General features: G+C 42.9%; 1 protein-coding gene across 1 annotated transcript in view; it reads left to right on the forward strand.

The window, feature by feature from the left end:
- Positions 1-27,352, forward strand: part of LOC126176598 (uncharacterized) — a 290,206-nt gene that overhangs the window by 143,548 nt on the left and 119,306 nt on the right. Inside the window, exon 4 of the mRNA XM_049923759.1 lies at positions 784-882. Coding sequence (XP_049779716.1) covers positions 784-882 — 99 coding nt within the window. The remainder of the gene's footprint in view (positions 1-783; positions 883-27,352) is intronic.

Genomic DNA, 27,352 nt, shown 5'->3' on the forward strand with positions numbered 1-27,352 from the left:
ACTGTTACCTACTTGCCTGCCAGAGCTCTACGCAACAATGTAACATCTGGAAACTAGAGAATTTGTATCGTTAATGTGTTCAGAACACAGAGATACGGGAAATTTTCATTATATTTGCATTCAAAGATGCACCAAATGATAACAGACCACATGGACTGTGATCTATGCCATATCACTCGGTGTATAAACTTTTCAATGAGTAGGCAATGTAGCACCTCTATGGTGATAGGAGCCTGTTCGGAGAGTGATGACTGGGTGTTGTGTGCTGTCCTTAGGTTAGTTAGGTTTAAGTAGTTCTGGAGTCTGCGCTTGGCGCGATCCAGCAGGCGTCGTAACCAGACTGCTTCCGCGAGTGGAATCGGCATTGAGAGCGGTGTGTCAATAATGGAGGAGACTATTTCGAAGGAGACCATGCGTAATAAGTAAAAATTAAGCGTAGAGCAATTTTGTGGACGAAGTTAAGTTCTAGGGGACTGATGACCATAGATGTTAAGTCCCATAGTGCTCAGAGCCATTTGAACCATTTTTCTGTTCGGAGGCACAACAAATGTTTTGAGATATATCCATACATTGAAAACATTGAAACTCTTTGTTGCAACGCCGTGAGACACAATACTCAACACCGAAATGTAAAACTTAAGCCACTACATCCCCTCCAATCTCCCCCTTCGCACTGACGAGCCGGAGTAGTACCAAAATTTAATGGAATATGTAAGATAATTTAAAGCTGTATACTGTATTTCGCCGTGGTAAACTTTAACACGTGGTGCCTGTTTGTTTCAGAGCCTGTAGCACTGGTGACGAATCTGCAAGTGCATCCCATGGTGCATGACAAGAAAGCGCGTACACTGCAACTGAACATCAGCTGGACTGTGCCTCAAGGTAAGCTGCGCAGTACCCACAATAACTTGAGTGTGTCAACAAGCGCAGTTGTACGTTAATTGGACAGCGTCAACAGGTAAGTGGGGTGCTACTAGATGTCAAGTCGCCTGTGCTACCAGGTAAAATAGCAGCAACTAAACTCTTATGCCGATTAGACTGTGCTCACCGAGTATGTCTGTTATGTATGTATTACATTGTTCAGGCAAGTCAATGTTTTATGCCTCACAGATATCGATATTATGTGGTGAATAATGTCTACGTGATTCAGCTGAAAGAGATGTTGTATCCTGTGGTCCCCTGGAAAAAAGTTTCCTGTTGGTTCTTGTTCGATTGTACTTAGGATATTCTGATGAGTTCCTAGAATTATTAAAAGAAACCATTTTCCATTACCATTGGTTTAGTGAAATAGAACACACAGCAGTGGCTTGTATCCTGAACAGCACTTTTGGGGACTATTCTGTGACCAGCAAACGTAACTCCATCTTGTGATTAAGGTGTGTGGGACAGCGGCTGGTCGATGATTTGTACAAACAGTATTCCAACAGCCGTTATTTTTATGTCTTTTTATTTAGGCTACTAGTGTCGATTCCTGAACAGAATTATCTTCAGAGACTGTAGTACGAATGACAAACAACATGCAGTTATACAGGTATATAACAGGCAACCAGGTGCAGATATTGTTTTCTTGTCATGTACAACTGGATTCTTTTTGTCGTTCATACTACCAACCCTAAATAAAAAGCTATAAAAATAACGGCTGTTTGGAAGCTGTTTTTACAATTTTCTGACCAGTACAAACAAGTTATCCAGACTAAAAAATACGGAATAACATTTATTTGTGCAGAAAGGGTGATCAATGATCTGGTTCATCCATTCAAAATCACCGAACGTAAACAACATAACAGGCCAGGACTGAGGTCATATAGTCAGAACGACAGTTCAGTACTAGCTCTGGGGAATAATTACGTTCATGTTGAAACCTCTTGACAGGGTAAAGCTGTAATGTATCAACAGCCGTTCTTTCGATATTGTTTTGTTGAGCAAGAATTTTCGACGTTCCGTTCGCGTCATCTTCAGGTCTGTCGCATGAATGACACGAAGTAGCTCTCGTGCGTATATAAGGCAAACAACCGATAGATATTCGTACATGGTTCCGTAGACATCCAAACTTCACGAGAATGTGCGAAATTTTGATATCTACAGAACCAGTTACGAATATCGGTGGTTTGTCTTATATATGCACGAAAGGTACTAGGTGTCATTCATGCGACAGGTCTGAAGATGACGTGACTGGAACCTCGAAACTGGTTGCCTAATAATACAGTATCAAACTAACCGCGGTTGGTACACTATTAATACAGTTCATCGACATGTTGTTTTCAAATGGTTCAAATGGCTCTGAGCACTATGGGACTTAACTACTGTGGTCATCAGTCCCCTAGAACTTAGAACTACTTAAACCTAACTAACCTAAGGACATCACACACATCCATGCCCGAGGCAGGATTCGAACCTGCGACCGTAGGGGTCACGCGGTTCCAGACTGTAGCGCCTATAACCGCACGGCCACTCCGGCCGGCCATGCTGTTTTCCCACGATGCTGAGCTCAAGATGGAGTTAAATTGGGTAAAACTATGACCCAAACGGGGTGTCGAATCTCGGACCTTTTCACTTCATGGGCAAGTGCTCGATTAATTGAGTTATTAAAGTACGACTCAGGACCCGTCCTCACAGCCCTACTCCCGTAATACCTCGCCTCCTACGATCCAAATTTCGGTGCACACTCCACTGTAGAGTGAAATTTCATTCTGGAGACGTGCATTTTATTCAAATCAACCAATCAGATAAACAACCAGGAGCCCACTCAAATAGCGGATCGTCTTAAAGTAAACCGAGCCTGTACTTGACCTTTGCAAGGAAGTTGCGTCGCTGCGGATAACTGCAACACACGCCAGTAACGGAGTGGCACCGGCCACATATTACTGAAGGACAACCTCTGACAGCGGCCGGAGTAGGCCTAGAAAAAAAAACCGTCGCTCAAAGAACTAGAGCACCGAAGAACACAAGTGGCCGAAGGAGTATCAACTTTTTCAGTTGAAACCAACTCTACCCGTACTTATCATTTCTAAAAATTCTGGTTGCACACAAAATTATTGTTTAGCAATGGCTTTATATTCTTCCATCTAATTAGGTTACAGGTCAGTCTCTCGTCATAACACAGATAAATTTCCTTCTATTTTTACTTGTGTTACTTCTGACTGCTATAATGCGGCTTGCCACGACTTAATGTAAAATGTAGTAATGCACATACATACATATATGGCTCAGCGAGTTACGACTTGTCAGATGCTCACTACCAGTTAAAAGGTGTTCTAAAAATGATTCGAAAGGCTCTGAGCACTATGGGACTTAACTTCTGAGGTCATCAGTCCCCTAGAACTTAGAACTACTTAAACCTAACTAACCTAATGACCTCACACACATCCATACTCGAGGCAGTATTCGAACCTGTGACCGTAGCGGTCGCGCGGTTCCAGACTGTAGCGCCTAGAACCACTCGGCCACCCCGGCCGGCTAAAATGTGTTCCTTTCGGGTGCTAAATCCGAGTTAGGTAAGCAAATGCTATGATTGTTCTGTTTGAGAAAACGAAATGTAAGACGTTTGGTGACACTGTCTTTGGCAAGCTGCTTGACTTTGCTCGAGCGACGATCTGAAAGGAGATCTGCAGTGTTTAATAACTGTAAAACGAGCAGTTTATCGAATTTTTTTGTGAACGATTATTTCTCAGCACAACTTCCCCTGCTGCACCCTTACAAGATTTTCAGATGCTTTCTGACCACGCCCACGGTGTTGTTACTGCAATGCAACAGCACTACTCAGTCGCAACTGTAGTACCAGATTATTCTTCGTGTTTTTCTGTCACTGCTGACACATATCGAAACACAAATAACGCACTAGTCTATTTAGGGACTGTTGTATTAAATAGCCATGCAAAATTTTGCTTTAACAATCAATTTGATTTTAAACGGAAGTAAACCGCAGCTTTCCGTCCACACTGAAAGGCGCTTGAGAGACGTGATGAGCAGTATGTGTTTAAGCTGACTCCAACTACACATTGCAAAAGTGATATTGAAAATATCAGGAAAACACTAGAGGAACTCCGTATTATATTCGGTAATGAAATTCTTCATGAATAATCCATCACAAATTGAGAGGAATAGGGGAAACTATAAGCATTTTCCCAATAATACAAAATGTCTGACAGGTAGCGTAGTAAGTTTCAAATTTAAAAAAAAAAGAAATCATTTTTTCTGGGCAACATCATCTATTTCACAAACGAATTTATATTTAGAAATCGGTAACTTGTAAAAAAAAATTAATGGAAATAAAAGTAAAGAATGAGAAACCTAGTTTTGAGTGTAGATGCATGAATACGACTGAAAAACAAATTCATTAATGTTGAAATTAATCACACATCACATATAAATATTTTGTGAAGTGACTCATTCTATATTATTTAGGCATAGAAAATTATTCAAAGGATGTATATAACAAGTAACTAACATCGCGTGGGAGTGCCATTTTTATCCATTGTCTTTAACGATTATATTTATTGAATAAATTTCACTACAGTTTACGCTCCCTACGGCTATCTCTAGTACCCTGTAAGTTATTTCATGAATTCTCGTAGGCAGAGTTAGAGCTCGTCTGGGACGTTCTGCGTGAGCAACACTTACGTCCGTAACACCTACAAAGGGTACACGCTATGGGTCTAGTCAATTTTTTACAACTCGTCGCCTGCTGCATGTTGTTCCTGCACCACTGCATTGACGCACCTCTGTTTCCACGACGAGTTACGTCCACAGATGAATGTAAGTTTACTAGGGACAGCTTTCTGAATTCGCGAAATAGCAGTGCCTGGGCAGACGGAAACCCTAGTGCCACATCTGTTCAGGCCTTTTAGCACCAGTTTGGTATTGATTTGTTGGCAGGTATTCTTGTCGGTCATGTGATTGGGCCACACCTCTTTCCACTGAAGCTAACTTGTCCTGCATCCTTGATCTTCCGTTCTTGGAAGCTGTGGCAGTCAATGTCCTTTGGGAAATGTGGCTTCAGGATGATCGTATACCACCTCACTTCTCACCTGAGTTTCGAAGATATCACAACGGACGATATTGTGAAAGATGGATAAGACGAGGTGGTCCAACCGCGTGGCCACGATCGCCAGATTTAACTCCTGTGGACTAATTCTTCTGGGGTCGTATGGAAAGTTTAATTTACGAGACTCCGGTAGACACAGAGGAAGATCTTCTGACACGAGTTATGGCTGCTGCACTAGAAACTGGAGAGACACTAGGTGGGATGCAGAGTGTGTAGCACAACGTGCTTCATAGGTACGATGTCTGTAACAATGTTCGTAGTCGCCACATTGAGCCGCTGTTGTAAGGCTCAAAATGGCTCTGAGCACTATGGGACTTAACTGTTGAGGTCATCAGTCCCCTGGAACGTAGAACTAATTAAACCTAACTAACCTAAGGACATCAGACACATCCATGCCCGAGGCAGGATTCGAACCTGCGACCGTAGCAGTCGCGCGGTTCCGGACTGAAGCGCCTAGAACCGCTCGGCCACTCTGGCCGGCCTGTTGTAAGGCATCAGTTCTGTTCTGTATATTCGGTATGCTGGATTTCGTTTTGTTTTGGTATAATGTAAATAAACAATGTTTAAGTGTTGATAGAAAGGAATGTGCTTAAGTGATAAATGGAATTTTCTTTAAGTTTCCTTTCGAATTGTGACCTGATAATTGTACTGTGTCATGCCTAATTTAGTTCCTCTAGAAGAAGTCAATGAGTTTAAACACCTGAACTGAAACCGTCATAGAGTGGAAACGGAAAGTTTTCGAACATGGGATCCTATTCAAAATATTATGTACTCACTCCTATCTACAAGTCTTAGAAATCTGTAACCGGAATTTCTGAATGCCGTGCACAAAAATATCTCTGGAGTGCCAGATGCAATTTCAAACTAACTTGTTACGTGTATGACTTACATCTGCAAAAATACACAGAAACAGTAAGACACTCGTAGTGGACTCGAGTGAAGTGCAGGTATGAAGGGGGCAACATTTAAAAATAATAGAAGCTAGAGATACGTCAAACCCACAATTCTGGAGATCGTCAGGCTGGGTGATGACAGTCATGACGTCATTTAACTACTACGAGATGGGAATGGTGCTAGGAAGGGGTGAAGTGTGAGGCGATAAAATGCGAGGCGACACTTGAAGCAATGTCAAGCAACTCTCATAGTCACTGTTACATGGTTCCCTTAATCGTACCACACTTACACAACACATCTTAAATACCGTAAAAGAGGAAGCGGGATGGAATCATGGTTGGCAGTCACAATTTACAATAAGACAGTTTATTGACCTTACGCCTTTTAAGGAATTTAACAATTACAAATTGTTGACGAGCCACTAGATAAAGCTTTGCCAATACAGTTAGAAACCCAACGTACTCAGTAATAAAAAAAACAGTCCCTTATTAAGAAAACATAATTACTGATAAACTTCAGAAATTCAAACTCCCCTATAGGATTTCGCTCAAAATACATATAATAAAGGAATTGCCAGTAAAGGCTGACTTAATGACTTGAACACTACTTGAACACTAATGCCAACATAAGATCCAATTACATAACATGATAGAACCGCTTAAATAAAAAAACTCCAGCAGGAACACTGATCTTTAAAAATAAATGTTCACGTGCTCAGACGTGTTAATACAAAAATTTACTAGGAAGAGCTGCACAACGAACTCAGCGGATGCTATGCAGCTTAACGTTTAGCCAGTTGCCAATCCGTAATATTAAAAAAAAGCACTCCGACGTCAGGCCACGAGTGGCCTACCGGGACCCCCCGAGCGCCGTGTCATCCTCAGTGGAGGATGCGGATAGGAGGGGCGTGGGGTCAGCACACCGCTCTCCCGGTCGTTGTGATGGTATTCTTGACCGAAGCCGCTAATATTCGGTCGAGTAGCTCCTCAATTGGCATCACGAGGTTGAGTGCACACCTAAAGATGGCAACAGCGTATGGCGGCCTGGATGGTCACCCATCCAGGTGTCGACCACGCCCGCCAGCGCTTAACTTCGGTGATCTCACGGGATCCGGCGTATCCACTGAAGCAATGCCGTTGCCGATCCGTAATATTTAAGGACACATTTTCATATACGAACAGGTTACACACAATATATACGTACAATAGCTTAGCTCAGCCACAATTGATCTCAACGATACATGAACAAAATAAGACCGGCGCTAGCTCGCCACGGCTAAGTCACCTAGTGATGTAATATTCGAGGTCCTTTTTGGGATATGTGATATTCTCATGTAAACCTTACTGATTAGGATTTAATCCACCTCTAAACATCGACGGACAAAATTAATCGGCCCCGAAACATGATGTTATCTGCGTAGGGCTACCAGCTTTGGTGCTTCACGCTTTAGCTGGTGCAGAGGGGGTTAACACTGTCCATGGGCATCAGTGGCCAACATCTACAACTAGTTTTCGCAGACTACCTGTAACCGCGATGTTGGCTCTCCAACATCGCTGTTACAGTTAGCCTGCGAAAACTAGTTGTAGATGTTGGCCACTGATGCTTCATGTATATGGACGGTGTTAACCCCCTTTGCATCAGCTAAAGCCTGAAGATGTTGCACTGAAGCAGAGAAACTGATAGTCATACAGTAAATGACATCACAAGGGCGGGTGTAGGAGTTTAATTTCCTTACACAAGTGAAAAGCCCCGGTCCACCAGACCTCCAGTCACAAGGATGAACATATAAAAATACCTTTAAAGTGGTGTGAAAAGCAATATACGAGCGCAAATACATCTTACATATTTCTTAATCAATAAACACAGAAATAATTATCTTTACGTATTCTACAACTTTTTGTCTGTTGACTGTCAAAATAACTGTGGTGTGCGTACTGTAAGACCTTCGGTACACACACCAACAGGTTATTTGACTTGTCGCTCTAATGAAGTAGGCGAGTGTCAGCAATATGTCTCGTGGTCTTATTGTGGCGTGTTTATCTTCTGCCGTTAGGTCAGACGATAGAAATGCCACTTGCACGCTTAGAGTAGCAGATAGACGGCCACCAACGTTAAACAGAACTTGATTAACTTTCACACACATCTATTAATATAATAACAAGCATAAAAATAACCTAACTTAGTTCTGGATGCTATTTACAACTGACAATCTGAAGTTCCTTTGGTCTTGGTACGTTAATCTTATTCTCACATATCTCTGATACTTGACAAAGTGTCAATACATTTCCCTTCATGACTGTGTACAGGAATATGATAATCTTATTAGGCGCAGACTGAAACTTGACTATAGACTAATGCAGACTAATGCGGACTGACTAATCGCAGGTCTGTACACTCGTTATAATACCTCGAGCATTCAGGTATCACTGCGCGAGTGTGATCTGCGAGGAGAAAAGGTTCTGCGTTAGCAGCAATCTCATTGGCTGCGTTACATATTAATACGCGGATCGGCGGAAGCAGAATTTGGTCCGTCTCTAAGACAGCGCCATCTCGTAGTGCGGAGATGGACGAACTCTGCGCCTGCACTGTTGTGCTTAGCGGGGCGCGCTCTATTGGGGAAGTTGTTTACGCGCTGATTACGCGGAACTATGTACACAACAATAACATTTTTGAGGGACGTTTCCCCTTCAGTGTATTGCATTGTTCTCGTCATATCCTGCTTTTGGGACGCTTGTGCAGAAGCCGAATATGTCAATAATACTGCTCAAATAGATCACGGCAGTTTCTTTTAGCTTTGGGTAGATAGTGCCTATTTATGGTTCCATACTTATTATGAATGCTGTTTACGTTGGTAGAAGGCAATCTTTCAGATAACAACTGTTCAATCCAGAATTTGGTTTCTCTGTTTCACTGTGTTTTCCACCCTCACTGGCAGTCGGCTCAGCGGCAACAAGTAAATCACTGATGGTTTTCACTCCCTTCGAACATGTTAAATCATCATGTTATTGAATCTGGGATGGAGAAACGTTGATTTGGTTAATATGTTAACACATTCAACTGATAGCGCTCTTTGATTTCTCATATCATATTACTTTTCAGATTCCCTCCGACAGCATGCCATATATTTTGACATTCAACATTCTAGAGTCACAGAAAAAAAATCACAACACCAAAAACTAATGTAGAGTAATGAAATTTCTGGAATATGTTTGTCTAGGTAGCATATGTAAGTGATTAATATTGCATGATCACAGATAAGAGCGGGATAAGCAAATGAAAATGTGATATGCTGCTACATTAGTAACCGGTATAACCTCCAGAATGTTGACTGCAACTGTTCAAAAGTGCATGCATTGTGTTCTCTACATATACATCTACATCCATACTGCGCAAGCCACCTGACGGTGTGTGGCGGGGGATACTTTGAGTACCTCTATCGGTTCTCCCTTCTATTCCAGTCTCGTATTGTTCGTGGAAAGAAAGATTGTCGGTATGCCTCTGTGTGGGCTCTAATATCTCTGATTTTATCCTCATGGTCTCTTCGCGAGATGTACGTAGGAGAGTGCAATATACTGCTTGATTCCTCGGTGAAGGTATGTTCTCGAAATTTCAACAAAAGCCCGTACCGAGCTACTGAGCGTCTCTCCTGCAGAGTCTTCCACTGGAGTTTATCTATCATCTCCGTCACGCTTTCGCGATTACTAAATGATCCTGTAACGAAGGGCGCTGCTCTCCTTTGGATCTTCTCCATCTCTTCTATCAACCCTATCTGGTACGGATCACACACTGGTGAGCAATATTCAGGCAGTGGGCGAAAATCGTACTGTAACCTACTTCCTATGTTTTCGGATTGCATTTCCTTAGGATTCTTCCAACGAATCTCAGTCTGGCATCTGCTTTACCGACGATCAACTTTGTATGATCATTCCATTTTATACTCCCAGATAATTTATGGAATTAACTGCTTCCGGATGCTGACCTGCTATATTGTAGCTATATGATAAAGGATCTTTCTTTCTATGTATTCGCAGCACATTACACTTGTCTACATTGAGATTCGATTGCCATTCCCTGCACCATCTGTGACTTTGTTGAAGATCGTCCTGCATTTCAGTACAATTTTCCATTGTTACAACCTCTCGATATACTACAGCATTATCCGCAAAAAGCCTCAGTGAACTTCCGATGTTATCCAAAAGGTCATTTATGCATATTGTGAATAGCAACGGTCCTACGACACTCCACCGCGGCACACCTGAAATAACTCTTACCTCGGAAGACTTCTCTCCACTGAGAATGACATGCTGCGTTCTGTCACATAGGAACTCTTCAATCCAATCACACAATTGGTCTGATAGTCCATATGCTCTTACTTTGTTCTTTAAACGACTGTGGGGAACTGTATCGAACCCCTTGCGGAAGTCAAGAAACACGGCATCTACCTGGGAACCCGTGTCTATGGCCCTCTGTGTCTCGTGGACGAATAGCGCGAGCTGGGTTTCACATGACCGTCTTTTTCGAAACCCATGCTGATTCCTTCAGAGTAGATTTCTAGTCTCCAGAAAAGTCATTATACTCGACTATAATACGTGTTCCAAATTCTACAACTGATCGACGTTAGAGATATAGGTCTATAAAGGTTCAAATGGCTCTGAGCACTATGCAACTTAACTTCTGAGGTCATCAGTCGCCTAGAACTTAGAACTAATTAAACCTAACTAGCATAAGGACATCACACACATCCATGCCCGAGACGGGATTCGAACCTGCGACCGAAGCGGTCGCTCGGTTCTAGACTGTAGCGCCTAGAACCGCACGGCCCCTCCGGCCGGCTTTGACATAAGACCGAAATTTCTTAGGATTTTCTGCCAAGTCAGTACATAGAACTTTACTTTCGAATTCATTGAACGCCTCTCGCAAAGTACTCCTCACACTACATTTCGCTTCGCGTAATTTTTGTTTGTCTGCAAGGCTTTGGCTATGTTTATGTTTGCTGTGAAGTTCCCATTGCTTCCGCAGCAGTTTTCTAATTCGGTTGTTGTACCACGGTGGCTCTTTTCCATCTCTTACGATCTTGCTTGGCACATACTCATGTAATGCATATTGTACGATGGTCTTGAACTTTGTCCACTGATCCTCAACGCTATGTGTACGTGAGACAAAACTTTTGTGTTGAGCCATCAAGTACTCTGAAATCTGTTTTTTGTCACTTTTCCTAAACAGAAAAGTCTTCTTACCTTTTTTAATATCTCTATTTATGGCTGAAATCATCGATTCAGTAACCGTTTTATGATCGCTGATTCCCTGTTCTGCGTTACCTGTTTCAAATAGTTTGGGTCTGTTTGTCACCAGAAGGTCTAATATGTTACCGCTACGAGTCGGTTCTCTGTTTAACTGCTCAAGGTAGTTTTCAGATAATGCACTTGAAAAAATTTCACTGGATTCTTTGTCCCTGCCACCCGTTATAAACGTTTGAGTCTCCCAGTCTATATCCGGCAAATTAAAATCTCCACCCATAACTATAATATAGTCGGGATATCTACTCGAAATATTTTCCAAATTTTCCTTCAGGTGCTCAGCCACAACAGATGCTGAGCCAGGGGGCCTATAGAGACATCCAATTACCATGTCTGAGCCTGCTTTAACCGTGACCTTCACCCAAAATATTTTACATCTCGGATCTCCATCAATTTCCTTCGATACTATTGCACTTTTTATCGCTACAAACACGCCTCCCCCTTCACTGTCCAGCCCGTCTCTGCGGTATTCATTCCAATCTGAGTTTAGAATTTCATTACTGTTTACATCTGGTTTCAGCCAACTTTCCGTCCCTAGTACTGTGTGGGCATTGTGACCGTTTATTAATGAGACCAGTTCTGGGACCTTTCTATAGACGCTCCTGTAGTTTACTATTACCAAATTAATAGTGTTATTCCCTGTTGCGTTTTGCCTACTACCAACTTGTCGCGTTTCAGGAGGTGTCTTATCGGGCCTAGGGAGGGAATTCTCTAACCTAAAAAACCCACATGTGCACTCCACACATAGTCCGCTACCCTTGTAGCCGCTTCTTGCGTGTAGTGCACGCCTGACCTATTCAGAGGGACCCTACATTTCTCCACCCGATAGCGGAGGTCGAGAAATTTGCACCCCAGATCTCCGTAGAAACGTGTGAGCCTCTGGTTTAAGCCTTCCACTCGGCTCCAAACCAGAGGACCGCGATCGGTTCTGGGAACGACACTACAAATAGTTAGCTCAGATTCCACCCCGCGAGCTAGGCTTTCCGCCTGCACCAACTCCGCCAGCCGCCTGTATGAACTGAGGATGACCTCTGAACCCAGACGGCAGGAGTCATTGGTGCAGTCCGGTGCACCCAGTGCTCTCTATCGCCGCCGGCAGGGCCTCCTCCACATCTCGGATGAGACCCCCGGCAAGCAGACAGAGTGAACACTGGCCTTCTTCTCCGATCTTTCCGCTATTTCCCTAAGGGGCTCCATCACCCGCCTAACATTGGAGCTCCCAATCACTAATAAACCCCTCCCGCCGTGTGCCTGCTCGGACCTTGCTGAAGGAGCGGCCACATGTCCACTCACAGGCAGAGCGGGTAATGCCACACGGCGAGCCTCCACATTGATCCTCCGCCTCGTGCGCCGCGAACGCACTGAACCCGCCACTCCCCTTGGGAAGAGGGTGGCGCAACCGTGCTCGGTACCCGCGATGTCTCGACAGCAGGGACCGCGGGTGAAGCATGTATCACCTGGGGTGTACCATGGGACACACCAGACTCCCCACTGCCGCTACACCCCGAGGAGGGAGCCTGAAGACGGCTGACCGCGGCCATCAACACGTTCAGCTGTTCGCGAACAGTGGCCAGCTCCTCCTGCGTCCGTACACAGTAGTCACACATCCTATCCATGCTGAGAAATCAACAATTTGCTGTAGAGAGTTAATCAACTTTTAACTAGACTGCTAATTCAGTAAAGGTGGCTGATAGCTGACTAAACTTCTTGTTGAAAACAATGAAAATAAGAACTACCTGGCTCTGGACTGTATTCAAAACAAACACGAAATCTATGGAACAGTATTACTAGTACCCGAAAATTAAAGCTTCCTAAAAGCAAAAACACACGGAAGAAGAAGTGAAAAGTAAGAAAAATACAGTTAATACTTAAATTGAGGTAGCTCGCTGCACAGCAGATGTGAAGCAGACGGCAGTTACGACGAAACCTGTTGCGCAGGTGCCGGATGCCAGTTCTTTCCGTGGCGTTCCATGCCTGTTGCACTTGGTCGGTCAGAACAAGGATGGTTGACGCTGTTTGTGGATAAATCTGGAGTTGTCAGCTGGTCGGGGTGGCCGAGCGGTTCTAGGCGCTACTGTCTGGAACCGCGCGACCGCTACGGTCGCAGGTTCGAATCCTGCCTCGGTCATGGATGTGTGTGGTGTCCTTAGGTTAGTTAGGTTTAAGTAGTTCTAAGTTCTAGGGGACTGATGACCTTAGAAGTTAAGCCTCATTGTGCTCAGAGCCATTTTGGAGTTGTCATCCGATGAATGGAGCCACATCTGGTGAACGCGGAGGTCAATGCAGTATGTTGACAGGCTGTAGCGCATGTTGGGTTACAACAGCGATACGTGGAGGAGCGTCATCCTGATGGTAAACACCACTGGAATTCTGTTTATGAATGACAGCCCAACTGGTCAATTTTGCAGTCAGGCTGCATTGGACAATCACGAGAGTGCTCCTGGTGTCAAAGGGAATAGCACCCGAGACCATAAATCTAGGTGACAGTGAGGCTGAGTGCAAGTCCTCGACTGCCTACTTGTAATCGGCACACGTCCATCGGTGGCACCGAGGCCTAGTCAGCTATCGTCAGAAAACACATCAGATCTCCATCCTGAACTCCACTGGACTCTCGCTTCACATCTCCGATTTCATAAAAGGCGCTACAGGACGTGTGGTTCGGAGCTGTCCTTGAAGTAACAGATTTGTAAAAGTTGTGTCACTGTGGTGCCAACCGCTGCTATCTTACAAAGCCATACGCCGTTCACGATGGTCTTCCCTCTTGGTAGTGCCAGGCGGGCGTCTAGTGCACGGTGTTCTAGCGACCGTACAATCGTGACCACCACTGGCAACTGTCATGAACGGTGGCTACATACCTCCCAAGTATTCCGGCAGTATTGCACATGGAACATCCACCCTGTCGTAGCCCAATTACACCATCTCGTTCAAACTCAGTGGCCGGCCGTGTGGCCGTGCGGTTCTAGGCGCTGCAATCTGGAACCGCGAGACCGCTACGGTCGCAGGTTCGAATCCTGCCTCGGACATGGATGTGGGCGATGTCCTTAGGTTAGATAGGTTTAACTAGTTCTAAGTTCTAGGGGACTAATGACCTCAGAAGTTGAGTCGCATAGTGGCTCTGAGCACTATGCGACTTAACTTCTGAGGTCATCAGTCGCCTAGAACTTAGAACTAATTAAACCTACCTAACCTAAGGACATCACACACATCCATGCCCGAGACAGGATTCGAACCTGCGACCGTAGCGGTCGTCCGGTTCCAGACTGTAGCGTCTAGAACCGCACGGCCACTCCGGCCGGCTGAGTCCCATAGTGCTCAGAACCATTTGAACCATTTTTTCCAAACTCAGTGAGGTGTTGATAACGGCGTCTTTGTCGCCTTGAAGGCGTTTTTACTAACATCAACTCACCACGTCCAGTCTCAAAGGTAACTAACGCTCACGACATTTACAGCGCGTGTGTAAAGGAAATCTGTTTTTCATCCTCATAGTGGCGCTAAAAGTGCCACTGTTAAGCGTGCAGGACGTAATTTGGATAGAAATCACTGTTAAGATGTAGGAAAACGCCTACCAAGTTGTTTTTAGGTCCTACACATCCTTCCTGGTGCTGCGATTTTTTCCCATCATTGAAGTTATTGACATTACTTCATCTACTGGGCCTACGTGCGGTTGTTAGTATATGTCGTGATTTAGCATGAAAATCAATATTATTAATCTCTGGACGCATCTGCAAAATTCTTTAGACCATATTTATCGATGAATTTCCTTTAGTGGATATTTCTTGAATTAGTTTCAGGTCTTTTCTTTGCTCATTACTTGCCATTAAACTTCGTTTAATCCACATCATAGTCCTGTTCGAAGCCGCAGTCAACTCAGGCAGTTTGTCATTCGCTACAGTAGGCCATTTCTACTCCTTTAAACGACATGTGTTCCCTGACAATTCGGCACCGCCAGTATTTTACTGGTATCTATTCCCCATTTGTTACAAGTCTGTAATGACATGTAGCAGACATACTTAATTTTGTGTGATCATGGCGTAGATACTAACAATAGCCTTTTCCATTTGATCGCCATCAATGTAATGAGCGGTAATCCTCAAAAAATTTCTACACTGCTTTGTCTGTCGAAATACCTATCGCACAATGAAAAGTCGTGGTTGAAATATCGACAATATTATGAAAGAGAGAACGATGAGCTGCTGACAGGCATGAAGAAAATATTTTTACATATAAACTTTCGGCCAAAGCCTTCTTCTGAAAAGAAACACATTCTTACAGGCAAGCAAGCCTCACGTACACATGACCGATACCTCCCGCCGCTCCAGCCAGTATACCTTCTGGTCGGACTGGACGGAAGCAGAGGTCACGTATACGTGAGGTGTGCTAACTTGTGTGAATGTGTCTGTGTCTTCTTTCTGAAAAAGGCTTTCGCCGAATGTTTATATGCAACAGTCTTTTCGTCGTGCTTGTCTTCAACCCAACGTGTTATCTTTATAGTTACTAGCACTCTATCCTTTTCATAATATTGCAAATACCTATCGTCAGCGTTAAACTGCTCACATTCTGGATATTATTTTGTAAGTAGCTCTTAGTAACTTCAAACTGATTTTCCATCGTGCTCTTGAATGTGTGTCCCGATACTACTTCCGAAAATCATAATTCAGTGTTGGTTGAAGAGTGTTTTTTAGACCCTGAATATGAAATACTACTTCTATGTATCGTTCGCTGTAGCTGTGAATACTACACTATCTCTGACCACTTGCCCAGCCCCCCCCCCCCCCACCTTCCACAGCCAAGGGCGCATTTGACGGTTCAAAAATCTGTTGCTCTGACATATTCAGAAAAAGATTAGTTTAAACAACAAAAATAATTTTTGACAGTGGTAAAAAGTAGCATGTTAAATTATTTTACATAGATTTTACGATGTTTTAGACTTCAGTATCGATACTGAAACTTCGACGCTTAAGTTCTCATCATCGGTATTTTACAAATATCAATGATCATCGAATGACCCTAGATCCGAATCATCACTGCCGCGGAAGGCGCGACCACGGAAAAAGCTTTTAAGCAGTACCCAAGCAGATACTTTTGATGAGCAACAGTGAGGCTAAAACTATAAAGAATGTAGCAACCAGTCGCGGAAACATAATTTATTTATCTTATTGCAAATCGATTTCTGCTGACATCAGTCATCATCGGTGCATTTTTCTAACCGATACATGCCATAAGTAGAAGTACTGTCCTTGGCAGATTTCTATTATGAAGGGAACCTTATGGAGCCCAACATTCAATACTGAGAGTAGCTTTTACTGGGATGTTAAAAATAAAGCAAAGAAATTGAAAATGTAAATACAACGCTAGAAAAAACGCAGCACCTTCAAGGCGCGGCGAAGGCTTGTCTGTGTCTCCTATAGCAGGTTTACCTGTATGAAATGTGCGTTTCTTTGTGAAAATGAAACACTAATTTTGAATTGAAAAGTAAAAAACATTTTATTCAAAGTACTGACCATTGCTTTCTATACGCTTTGACCACCTTTCTGGCAATTTGTGGACACCACGCCAATAGAAATGTTCGTCTTTTGAAGCAAACACATCAGACACTCAACTTTCCACTTCTTCGTAGGAATCGAAGTGTTCCTTAGCCAATGCGTGTCCCATTGATGAAAACAAATGGTAGTCAGAAAGGGCCAAGTCTGGTGAATACGGCGGGTGGTGTAGCAGCTTCCAGCCAGGTGTTTTGATTGTATACTGAACCAATTTTGCTTTGTGTGCAGGTGCATTGTCGTGTAAAAAAATTACTTTGCCAAGTCTTCTGGCCCATTCTGGTGTTTTTTCGATCAATGCATAGTTCAAATTAATCATTTGTTGTCTGTAGCGATCAGTATTCACAGTTTCACCACGTTTTAGAAGCTCATGATACACCACACCTTTCTGATGCCACCAAACACAGAGCACTGTGTTCTTACCGAATCGATCTCGTTTTGCAGTCGATGTTGATGGTTGTCCCGGATTAACCCATTATTTTTCCCGTTTAGGATTCTTAAAATAAATCCATTTTTCATCGCCAGTAACAATTCTATGCAAAACTGATTTTCTTTCATGTCTTTGAAGGAAAATTTGACAAATGATTTTTCGGTTTTCCATCTGTCTTTCATTCAATTCATGTGGCACCCATTTTCCACGCTTTTGGATCCTTCCCATAGCTTTCAAACGATCAGAAATTTTTTGTTGCGCAACATTTAGCCTTGCTTCCATTTGCTTCTGACTCAAGGTATCATCTTCATCCAATATTGCTTGCAATTCGGCGTCTTCAACCTTTTTTGGTGGTCTTCCACGTTCTTCATTTCTTACATCAAAATCATTATTTCTGAACCGTTGAAACAATCTTTTGCATGTTGCTCCTGGTAGAGCATGATCACCATATGCCTCGACAAGCATTCGATGCGACTCTGCAGCACTTTTTTTCAAATGAAAACAAAAGATTAATGCTTTCCGCAAATCATCACTTTCTGGTACAAAATTCGACATTGTTAACACGATGAAAACGTATGATGTTCTTTGTTCCATTACTTTGTGTATACTAAATATCTTTGACAGATGTCATACCAACCAAACAAAAAAAATTTAGGCTGGTTCACATCAAATGTTCCCTGTCGACACATTTGTATCTTAACGCTCATTTCATACCGCTACACCTGGTATTTAGATCCTGCAGACGGTAACTGTGCTGCGTTTAGAGGTGAACAGTGCGTACAACATTCACCCTAGGGTACAACCATGTCCCATGGAAGAGGGAGCAGCTTCAGCGGTTTAAAGTAGGTCACACTGTGGTCCTAGGACAAGCTGGGTGGACAAACGGACGGATTGCTGCGCATGTTGGGCACAATGTATAGATGGCGTGTCACTGCTTTCAGCAGAACATTACCACAGCCGTGACCAGGTTCTGGACGTCTATGTAGTGCAGACACACCATGATCGACGCAATATGTGAGAAGCGGTTGCCGGCCGAACATCATCCAGGTACGAAATCTGAGTTCATGTTGCACCTGCTGCGTCATCGTGGGCCATTGGGAACTGCCTGCGTGCAGCAAGATTAAAACCACGTGTACCTCTTGCCAGGCTGTCATTGACAGCGCGACACCTACAGTGTCGTGATGTGTCGTGAAGGAGTCGACTGGTCAGTGGAATGATGCTCTGTTCTCTTCAGTGATGAGAACAGGTTTGATAGTATGCGAGTGATGCACGTACGCGATTGTGCATTTCTTAAACCTGTTCAGCTGCCTATTCCAGAGTGCATTCGCCCACAAAACCCAGGCCCCACTCGAGGCTTCATGGTTTGAAGAGGTCGTCAGTGACAACTGACGTTCAGATCTCATGTTTCTGAAGGATAAATTGACCACAGCCCGCTGCAATCAGCAGTCTGTTAACCCCGTGCTACTTCCATTTCTTCGACAGGAATGCGGTATGTTTTTTCAGGAGGACAATGCACGTACTCAACGGCAACGTCCTTTTCGTGCTGTACAGCAACAGTTCTGACCAACAAGAGCAGCAAGTCCCTCTCCAATCGAACACGTATGGGACATGAAGAAGTGGCAACTTATTCTCTAGGTCCTGCAAGAATCTTCGCTGAATTTCAACAAAAGGTGCAGACCGCTTGGGACAAATGCATCGCAGGATGCCATTCGGCACCTTTATGATTGTTTGCACACTAGTATGCGAAAATACCACCGCCTGGGAGGGGTCCTCTGTGCACTGATGCGACTGTCTGGGCATCTTGACTGTGACATGTGTACTTCATACTGTCTGAATTTGTTATCGTGTACTTCTGTTAATGTCACTTTACCTGTCAGAAAAATTACCTTGTTCTTGCGAGTGCTGAATTTTTCGCACCAGTGTATGCATGTATTAAAGAAGGATAGTTGATACGGCAGCGGACAGCGGTAGTCGCACTAGTGTGTGATGTTTCAGTGTTTTATAAGTCACCATTGCTGGCTGGTTATCTGTCCTTTCTGTGGAGACGTAACCTTGGAGACCAGCTTGTGGTTTGTGAACGTTCGTGCCACTAATTGGTTCCCCCTCCGATTTACTTCTTCATACGGTACGGTCGCCTAGCGACACATGAACAACATTACAGCACCTCCTAAGACTGTCGACTGCCACACGCAATATACGTCATTCAGGTCAAGATAAAACAACGACAAACGCAAGATACGACCAGCAAGACATCTCGGAATCTGTACAGTATGTTACGTCTATCAGTAGTTTGTGACTGTTTCCATATTTTAGTTGATTCTGTGTTCTAAAATGGAGGCGTTCACTTCGACTGCTCCACTGTCGCAATTAATCACTAGAAACCAGGGACTTAACCCGAAAGTAGGCAAAGCGGATGTCGTGTCGCTCAGTACCCATGGACATGGGAACTTAGGGAAATGAGCTGTCTGATTTTGCAACTACAGTTATCTGTAGAGAGCACAGTAGCGCGATGTATACACACATTCACCTCGATATCCAGGGCTCGTTCATATGAGATGGAGGCAGTGACTGCAGACGAAGGATAACAGGCTGTAGTCGGTAAATCCTACAACACCTGGTACCTGACAAGGAAGCCATTAGAGAGTCAGGCTGCATGCAGGAAACAGTTCTCCCTCTCTGTCCCTCCCACCATAAGCCTACCAATGGTCAATGTGTTTAGGTGTCGGTCTTTCTTTTTACTTTATTTTACTTCGTTAGTAATGCTCACTCGCTACATATCTTTACTTCGGAAGAATCCACATACTAAATTTCATAAATCTACACAAGCTGTACAAAATGTGATAGTTACTGCTAACTAAAATTATAACATTGAATTATTTGAAAGGTACGAAAACCAATAATGTCTCTTTCATTAATGCTCTCCAGTCCTCCAAATGAAGCAACATTGTCTCCTAGTTGATTTTTTTCAGGTTGTCTTCAAATTTTACTTTGGTGCCTGTCAGATATTTTATATGACTAGAAAGAGATCAAACAATTTAGCCGCAGCACTGTGCATTACTTTTTGTGCTTAAGACAAGTTAAATGTGGAGTAATCAACGTCATTTTTTCATGTATTTCAATTACGTACATCGCTGTTCCTTTTGAATTGCAGTGGAGTATTTACAACAAATTTCACAAGGGAATGAATGTACTGAGGAATGACAGTAAAAATCCCCAATTTCCTAAACAAATATCTAAAATATGATCATGGCTGAGCATCATATATTACACTTCGTTTATGGCAATGAAGACTTTCTTTGGGCTACATCATAACAGAAATGAAAACATTTCAGTTTGGCTGAAATAAGCTGTTTTAGGAGTTCCAAACTGCACTTTTTCCAGATTAAATTCTCAGCAACACCAACAATTTTGAAATTTCTACACTATTTATTATTTGATCGCCATGTGTTACACTTATCAGAAGCATAATACCCATAGTGGTGTAGAACTGAATATGCTGTGTATACACTGTTTGTAGAACTGAATATGCTGTGTATACACTGTTACTGTCGCCTGCAAGCTTACCTCTAAATAAACGTTTCTTTTGTTACGTAAAATAAATTCTTTAAACCACGTACAGGTGACACTGTTTATTTTTTTCTCTTTTGCTATCAGCGTTTTTGATATCCAAAGATATATCTAGGTAAACAGGGTCTCCTCATGACGTAGGAACACGTTGAATGAAGAGCAATCTCTGAAGTTGTATCCAATATGTTGACTCCTCTTTCTTAAATATTACGTAATTCGTCATTAAAATTATTGATGAAGCTTAAATGACTGATCGCTGTAGTGTAGCATCTTCTGGCAATCAAATTTATGTGTGACAGTTTATGATATGATGATAGGGCGGGATAGGGACTAAATGCTCTCGGACACCGATATCATTCACATAACCCCATGCACTCAGTTCAAGTCAAAGGGAGATTATTTACTGACTGTTAATCACATGGAATTAGCTGCAGTACACCCGCAAGATATATGTAGAGGACTTTACAAGCCGTAACATTCTTTCTCTGAGTAAGTGTAGCATACCACAAAACACCTTCAGTAACAATTACTTTTAAACGTCACAAACCGATCTCCGACAGACAGCTGTCACTTTACACAACTTTACACACCAATAATTCATTTTCAGTGTTCTTTGATGTAACTTTTTTATGTTTCTCGTGCATCGTGTTGCCATCTATCCGTTAATGTTTCTCTCCACTTAACTCCTTTTCAACTACCTCCATGTCCCTGTTCTGCTGATAACACATTTATTTTAATTTCTATTGGCACAGCAGCAATAAAACAGAAAATATAGATGTACAGTATTTTATATATCATTAACGTATGTTACATAACATAGATGGGATAGGTGAACGAAAGAAAAATAACAATATGTAATTAACCAAATAAAATTTCAGTACAAAGAGTGTTGTCTGACTCACAAAATAATGTCGTCCTATTAAAATACATTGAGAGACTTACTGCGTTCAGTATCGCTGTTTGCGTTCGGTTTGTATACTTACAAAAGTACAACGCACACTGCACACTAAACCATGTGAATATTTTATTCATAATATTAATTGTGTATGGAACGAATATCTTCATAGACTTTCAATGTTATTTACTTAAAACATACACGTGCAGGCGATCTATCTCCTGTTTCTCGCTTACGAGGGGAGCGTTGCTTGCTTGCACATTTCACATCAATTTTGCCTTTGATATTTGTTTTTCTCTACGTTTTTCTATTTACAGCTCGATTGGAAAATGTGGAAATACTTATGAGACGTGTATGACGACAAAAAACCCCCTCATCGCGATTTTGTAAGTGAATAAAGCGAAACGTGTCTTAAATGTTTGATATCTTTATGCCTGGCAAGTAGTGAAACAAAGTGAGGGAAGAACCCTGTCCGCGGCAAAATAATGATTTACAGTGTCAGTAATGATACCGAGTGTCCGCCTACACCGTTTAAGGCAGTGGAATTCGTCCCTGCTTAGATGGAAGTATGGATGGATTCTTTGGAGAGACCAAACAGTGAAGTCACCGGTCCCATCGGATTTGGGAAGGATGGGGAAGGAAGTTGGCCATCCCGGCATTTGCTTGGAGTGATTTAGGGAAACCACGGAAAACCGAAATCAGGATGGCCAGACGCTGGTTTGAAGTGTCGTCCTACCGAATGCGAGTCCAATGTTATAACCACAGCGTCACCTATCTCGATCCACTTGAGCTCACGAAGCATATACGCGACACTTGCATGCTGATAGAACCTACCTGTAACAAATGTAGCAGCTCGCCTCTGAATTAGTGGCTACAGAGTAGTGGACGCCGTGCCGTTACTCTACAAGTTAAATTTAACCTCTACATTGCAAATGCTGTTAGGGGAAAGTTTTCCAGATAAATCAGAGAGGTATCGGAGTGATGACTGCACGAGTCCAGATGTCAGAGGGAGGGGGTAGGGGCTTAGGGAGAGCTTTCGATACCATCTCGCCAAATGGCGATGTCGAAGTTAGCTTGCGGCATCCAGCGGGTTGCTACAATGCTCTCCTGTCATCAAACAGTACCTCCCCCTCCACCTCGTGACGCGTTCAAACGGTCCCGCTTTATCGTAGGTGTTATTACGCTTCTCTGTGTGAGTTAATGAACAGCAAAAGTGTAATGAGGTTTTAGGGGGCAAGCGCCTGATAAGCGAATGCGACAACTGTTGGCATCTTCCCATCATCTAACGGCAGACACAGGCTATCGAAAAAAACGGATAGTGTGAGACGGCTGTGCCCCACACTTTTATGACCTTGGATTCCTTCTCCTACGTAAGCTCCTGATGTCAAAAACTAGGTTACGTACCGGACGTAGAAATCAGATAATGCTTTCGTTCCTTGGTGGCCTCCCATCCTGCCTAGGCACAAACCAACATGAAGGAGGTTGTTTTCTTTATCGAGCCGCTTCTTTGAAGGATTCGTTCAAATTTTCAGCGTATTCTAGCTGCTGTCACAGTTTTGGAGAAATTCTCTCTCATGACAGTCGTATCACGGAGCCGATATTGCTCTGCAGCATGTAAAAAAAAAAAAAAAAAAAAAAAAAAAAATTCAAATTTGTGTGAAATCTCATGGGACTTAACTGCTAAGGTCATCAGTCCCTAAGCTTACACCCTACTTAACCTAAATTATCCTAAGGACAAACACACCCACCCATGCCCGAGGGAGGACTAGAACCGCCACCGGGACCAGCCGCACAGTTCATGACTGTAGCGCCCAAGACCCTTCGGCTGATCCCGCGCGGCAGCATGTAAGAAATTCAGCTGTGATCGTTTTCTCTCAAATTTTTATGTGGGAGAAATATTTGCATTTGAAGGTACGTAGACATCGAAATAAATTTAATACTGAAAAATGGAATCACCGGAGTGATATTTGTGACGAGGTGATAAATTTTCATAGGAACAGAAATCTCATTTTAATTAACTGGAAGCTCTTGTTATTTGATCTCGCGAGTCTGCTCACACTCGCGTCTCGGCACGTAGCGAGGCTGGTTCGGTGTGTAGTTTCACAGTCCGTCGTACCGAAAAGCTATATTTCAGCAGCTGTATGCACAGTGCGAGAATTAAAAAAAGCCTTTTAACTACCAGCCGTCGATATGAAAGACTCTAGAATGAAGAATCTCACTATTATTCTGGCAGAAGTATCAATAAATGATGGTTTATATTAGTCACATCAATATATGTAAACAAGTCTGTCAGTTTTGGTACAACTGAATTAGAGACAATGTATGTAGAACGGCATGTACTATTTTGATCTAGGCTACGTCACAATATACATCCGACTAGCTGTCGCGTTCCTGCCGTGCGCACTCTTCTCAGCAGAGAACGGTATCCAGCGGGGACATAACAATGGCGGAAAAGAAAGTCGCAGCTCGAACAACGGGCTGTGCGACATAAAGAAATTTGAAACTTCCTGGCAGATTAAAACTGTGTGCCGGACCGAGACTCGAGCTCGGGACCTTTGCCTTTCGCGGGCAAGTGCTCTACCGACTGAGCTACCCAAGCACGACTCACGCCCCGTCCTCACAGCTTTAATTCCGCCAGTACCTCGTCGCCTACCTTCCAAACTTCACAGAAGCTCTCCTGCGAACCTCTCGGTCCGGCACACAGTTTTAATCTGCCAGGAAGTTTCATATCAGCGCACACTCCGCTGTAGAGTGAAAATTTCATTAGCCGGCCGGAGTGGCCGTGCGGTTCTGGGCGCTACAGTCCGGAGCCGAGAGACCGCTACGGTCGCAGGTTCGAATCCTGCCTCGGGCATGGATGTGTGTGATGTCCTTAGGTTAGTTAGGTTTAATTAGTTCTAAGTTCTAGGCGACTGATGACCTCAGAAGTTAAGTCGCACAGCGCTCAGAACCATTTTTTTGAAAATTTCGTTCTATAAAGAAATTTGGTTAGCGTGGTTCTACATCCGAAAGAAGTTGTATATGAAAGTGTCACGCCAATCAACTAAGAGTGGTGCCACTAGCACTATTATGAAGATGTCTGTTAGTTACCTATGAGGCTGGACATGGTGAATTGATGTTGCTCAAGAATATCCTTAATGCGACAAAGACGCCATTATCAGTACCTCATTAAGTATGAACGAGGTCATGAAATAGGGTTATGAGAAGCTTCATGTTCCTTCTGTCATATTAAAGAAAGACTTGGCAGCAATGTAGCGACGGTGCATGACTGCTTTCAGCGATGGTTACGAGAAAGTACGGTCGCAAGAAAACCGGTCTCCTAAGCCACGAAGAACTACCGAGAGGTAAGACCATCGGGATCGGTGTATGACTCTGGTGCATCTTATTCCATCTGCATCTGCAATTTGAGCAGCTGTTGGCATCGCAGTGAAACAATGAACTGTTACAAACCTGTTACTATAAGGAGATCTCCGAGCCAGGCTCTAGCGTGCATTCCACTGACGCCAAACCCGCATTTCCAACTTCAGTAGCGTCAAGCGCGGTTCGAGTCCTCCCTCGGGCATGGGTGTGTTTGTTTGTCCTTAGGATGACATTGTAATTCTGCCAGAGACAGCAAAGGACTTGGAAGAGCAGTTGAACGTAATGGACAATGTCTTGAAAGGAGGGTATAAGATGAACATCAACAAAAGCAAAACGAGGATAATGGAATGTAGTCGAATTAAGTCGGGTGATGCCGAGGGAATTAGATTGGGAAATGAGACACTTAAAGTAGTAAATAGTTTTGCTATTTGGGGAGCAAAATAACTGATGATGGTCGAAGTAGAGAGGATATCAAATGTAGACTGGCAATGCCAAGGGAAGCGTTTCTGAAGAAGAGGAGGAGGAGGATATTAGTGTTTAACGTCCCGTCGACAACGAGGTCATTAGAGACGGAGCGCAAGCTCGGGTGAGGGAAGGATGGGGAAGGAAATCGGCCGTGCCCTTTCAAAGGAACCATCCCGGCATTTGCCTGAAGCGATTTAGGGAAATCACGGAAAACCTAAATCAGGATGGCCGGAGACGGGATTGTCTGAAGAAGAAAAATTTGTTAACATCGAGTATAGATTTAGATGTCAGGATGTCGTTTCTGAAAGTATTTATATGGAGTTATGTATGGAAGTGAAACGTGGACGATAAATAGTTTGGACAAAAAGAGAATAGAAGATTTCGAAATGTGGTGCTACAGAAGAATGCTGAAAATTAGATGGGTAGATCACATAACTAATGAGGAGGTATTGAATAGAATTGGGGAGAAAAGGAGCTTGTGGCACAACTTGACTAGAAGAAGGGATCGGTTGGTAGGACATGTTCTCAGACATCGAGGGATCACCGATTTAGTATTGGAGGGCAGCGTGGAGGGTACAGGTTGTAGAGGGAGACCAAGAGATGAATACACTAAACAAATTGAGAAGGATGTAGGCTGCAGTAGGTACTGGGAGATGAAGGAGCTTGCACAGGATAGAGTAGCATGAAGAGCTGCATCAAACCAGTCTCAGGACTGAAGAACACAACAACAAAAGTGTGTAAGCTTAGGGACTGATGACCTTAGCAGTTAAGTCCCATAAGATTTCACACATTTTCTTTTCGTTTTTTTTTTTTTCAAGTGAGGGCTTATAAAGGCACATTTACATGCCGAGCGTGAGTTTCCTCGGAAACTCGAAATATTAATTAAATAAATAATCAGTGACAAATAAATAAAGCCTATGGCACACAACTGCAGCGCTGTGTCGCTGATAAAACAAAAGCACAATTACGTTACTCTTATGTTTGATTAAGAAAAGGGAGAGCTCTGGTAGAAGTGGGGCGAGAAGCACGTATTTTATTCTATTGTCTGGCACACCGCCATATTTCATGTTATAGAAGAATACTGCGAGTTGCAACCAGACTAGGCACTCGATTCTGTAAAGAATTTATATTTATAAAAGTAAGTAGGATTATGAACTGTAGGCTTATTCATTGAATATATCTGATTTAACTAACTGTGTAACTTTTTATGTTTAGTAGACAATCACCTCTGTACGACGTATTGGCATGGCTGGCAAATTATTGAAATATTGAGATTTAGATTATGAGTCCGCACGTACCGCAGCAGTCTTTGGAAACGATTTATTTACGAAGTCCGATTATTTCAGTTTTATTTCACGGTCAACTACGAGTAACATTGCCTTTATGAGAAAGCCATTGTCAAGCGTCTGATACCGAATAATTAAACGTCCACGTTCCAGATAAGCAAATATTAATTACAATTACAATCACAATCACCATCATACAGATAGAAAAATTAATATTTAAATAATATTTTTTATTTTATTTATTTTATATTGGCGACTGCGTGTCGGACTTGTTATTTTGTCATTTGTTACATTGTTCTCTTTGTTTCATGTGAAAAATCAACTTTCTGGACCTGGACGTGGATGTATGAGAGATAACAAAAAAAAAATCTGAAGATATTTTCCAATTCTAAAATTTTGCGGGAAGACGCAATGAAACTTCCAGCAAAATAAGGTAAGACGCAGCATCTTTGCATTAGCAGGCTTGACCAGACGTATAATTCAGTGTATTAGCTTTTCAGTAGATTCTGTAGCGTTTCTTTCGTGCATAACAGTTTTCAGTGATAAATTTCATTCTCAGTACTTTTCCTTAAACAAT

The sequence above is a fragment of the Schistocerca cancellata genome, chromosome 3, assembly GCF_023864275.1.
Source record: "Schistocerca cancellata isolate TAMUIC-IGC-003103 chromosome 3, iqSchCanc2.1, whole genome shotgun sequence".
In the NCBI taxonomy this organism is placed as follows: Eukaryota; Metazoa; Arthropoda; class Insecta; order Orthoptera; family Acrididae; genus Schistocerca; species Schistocerca cancellata.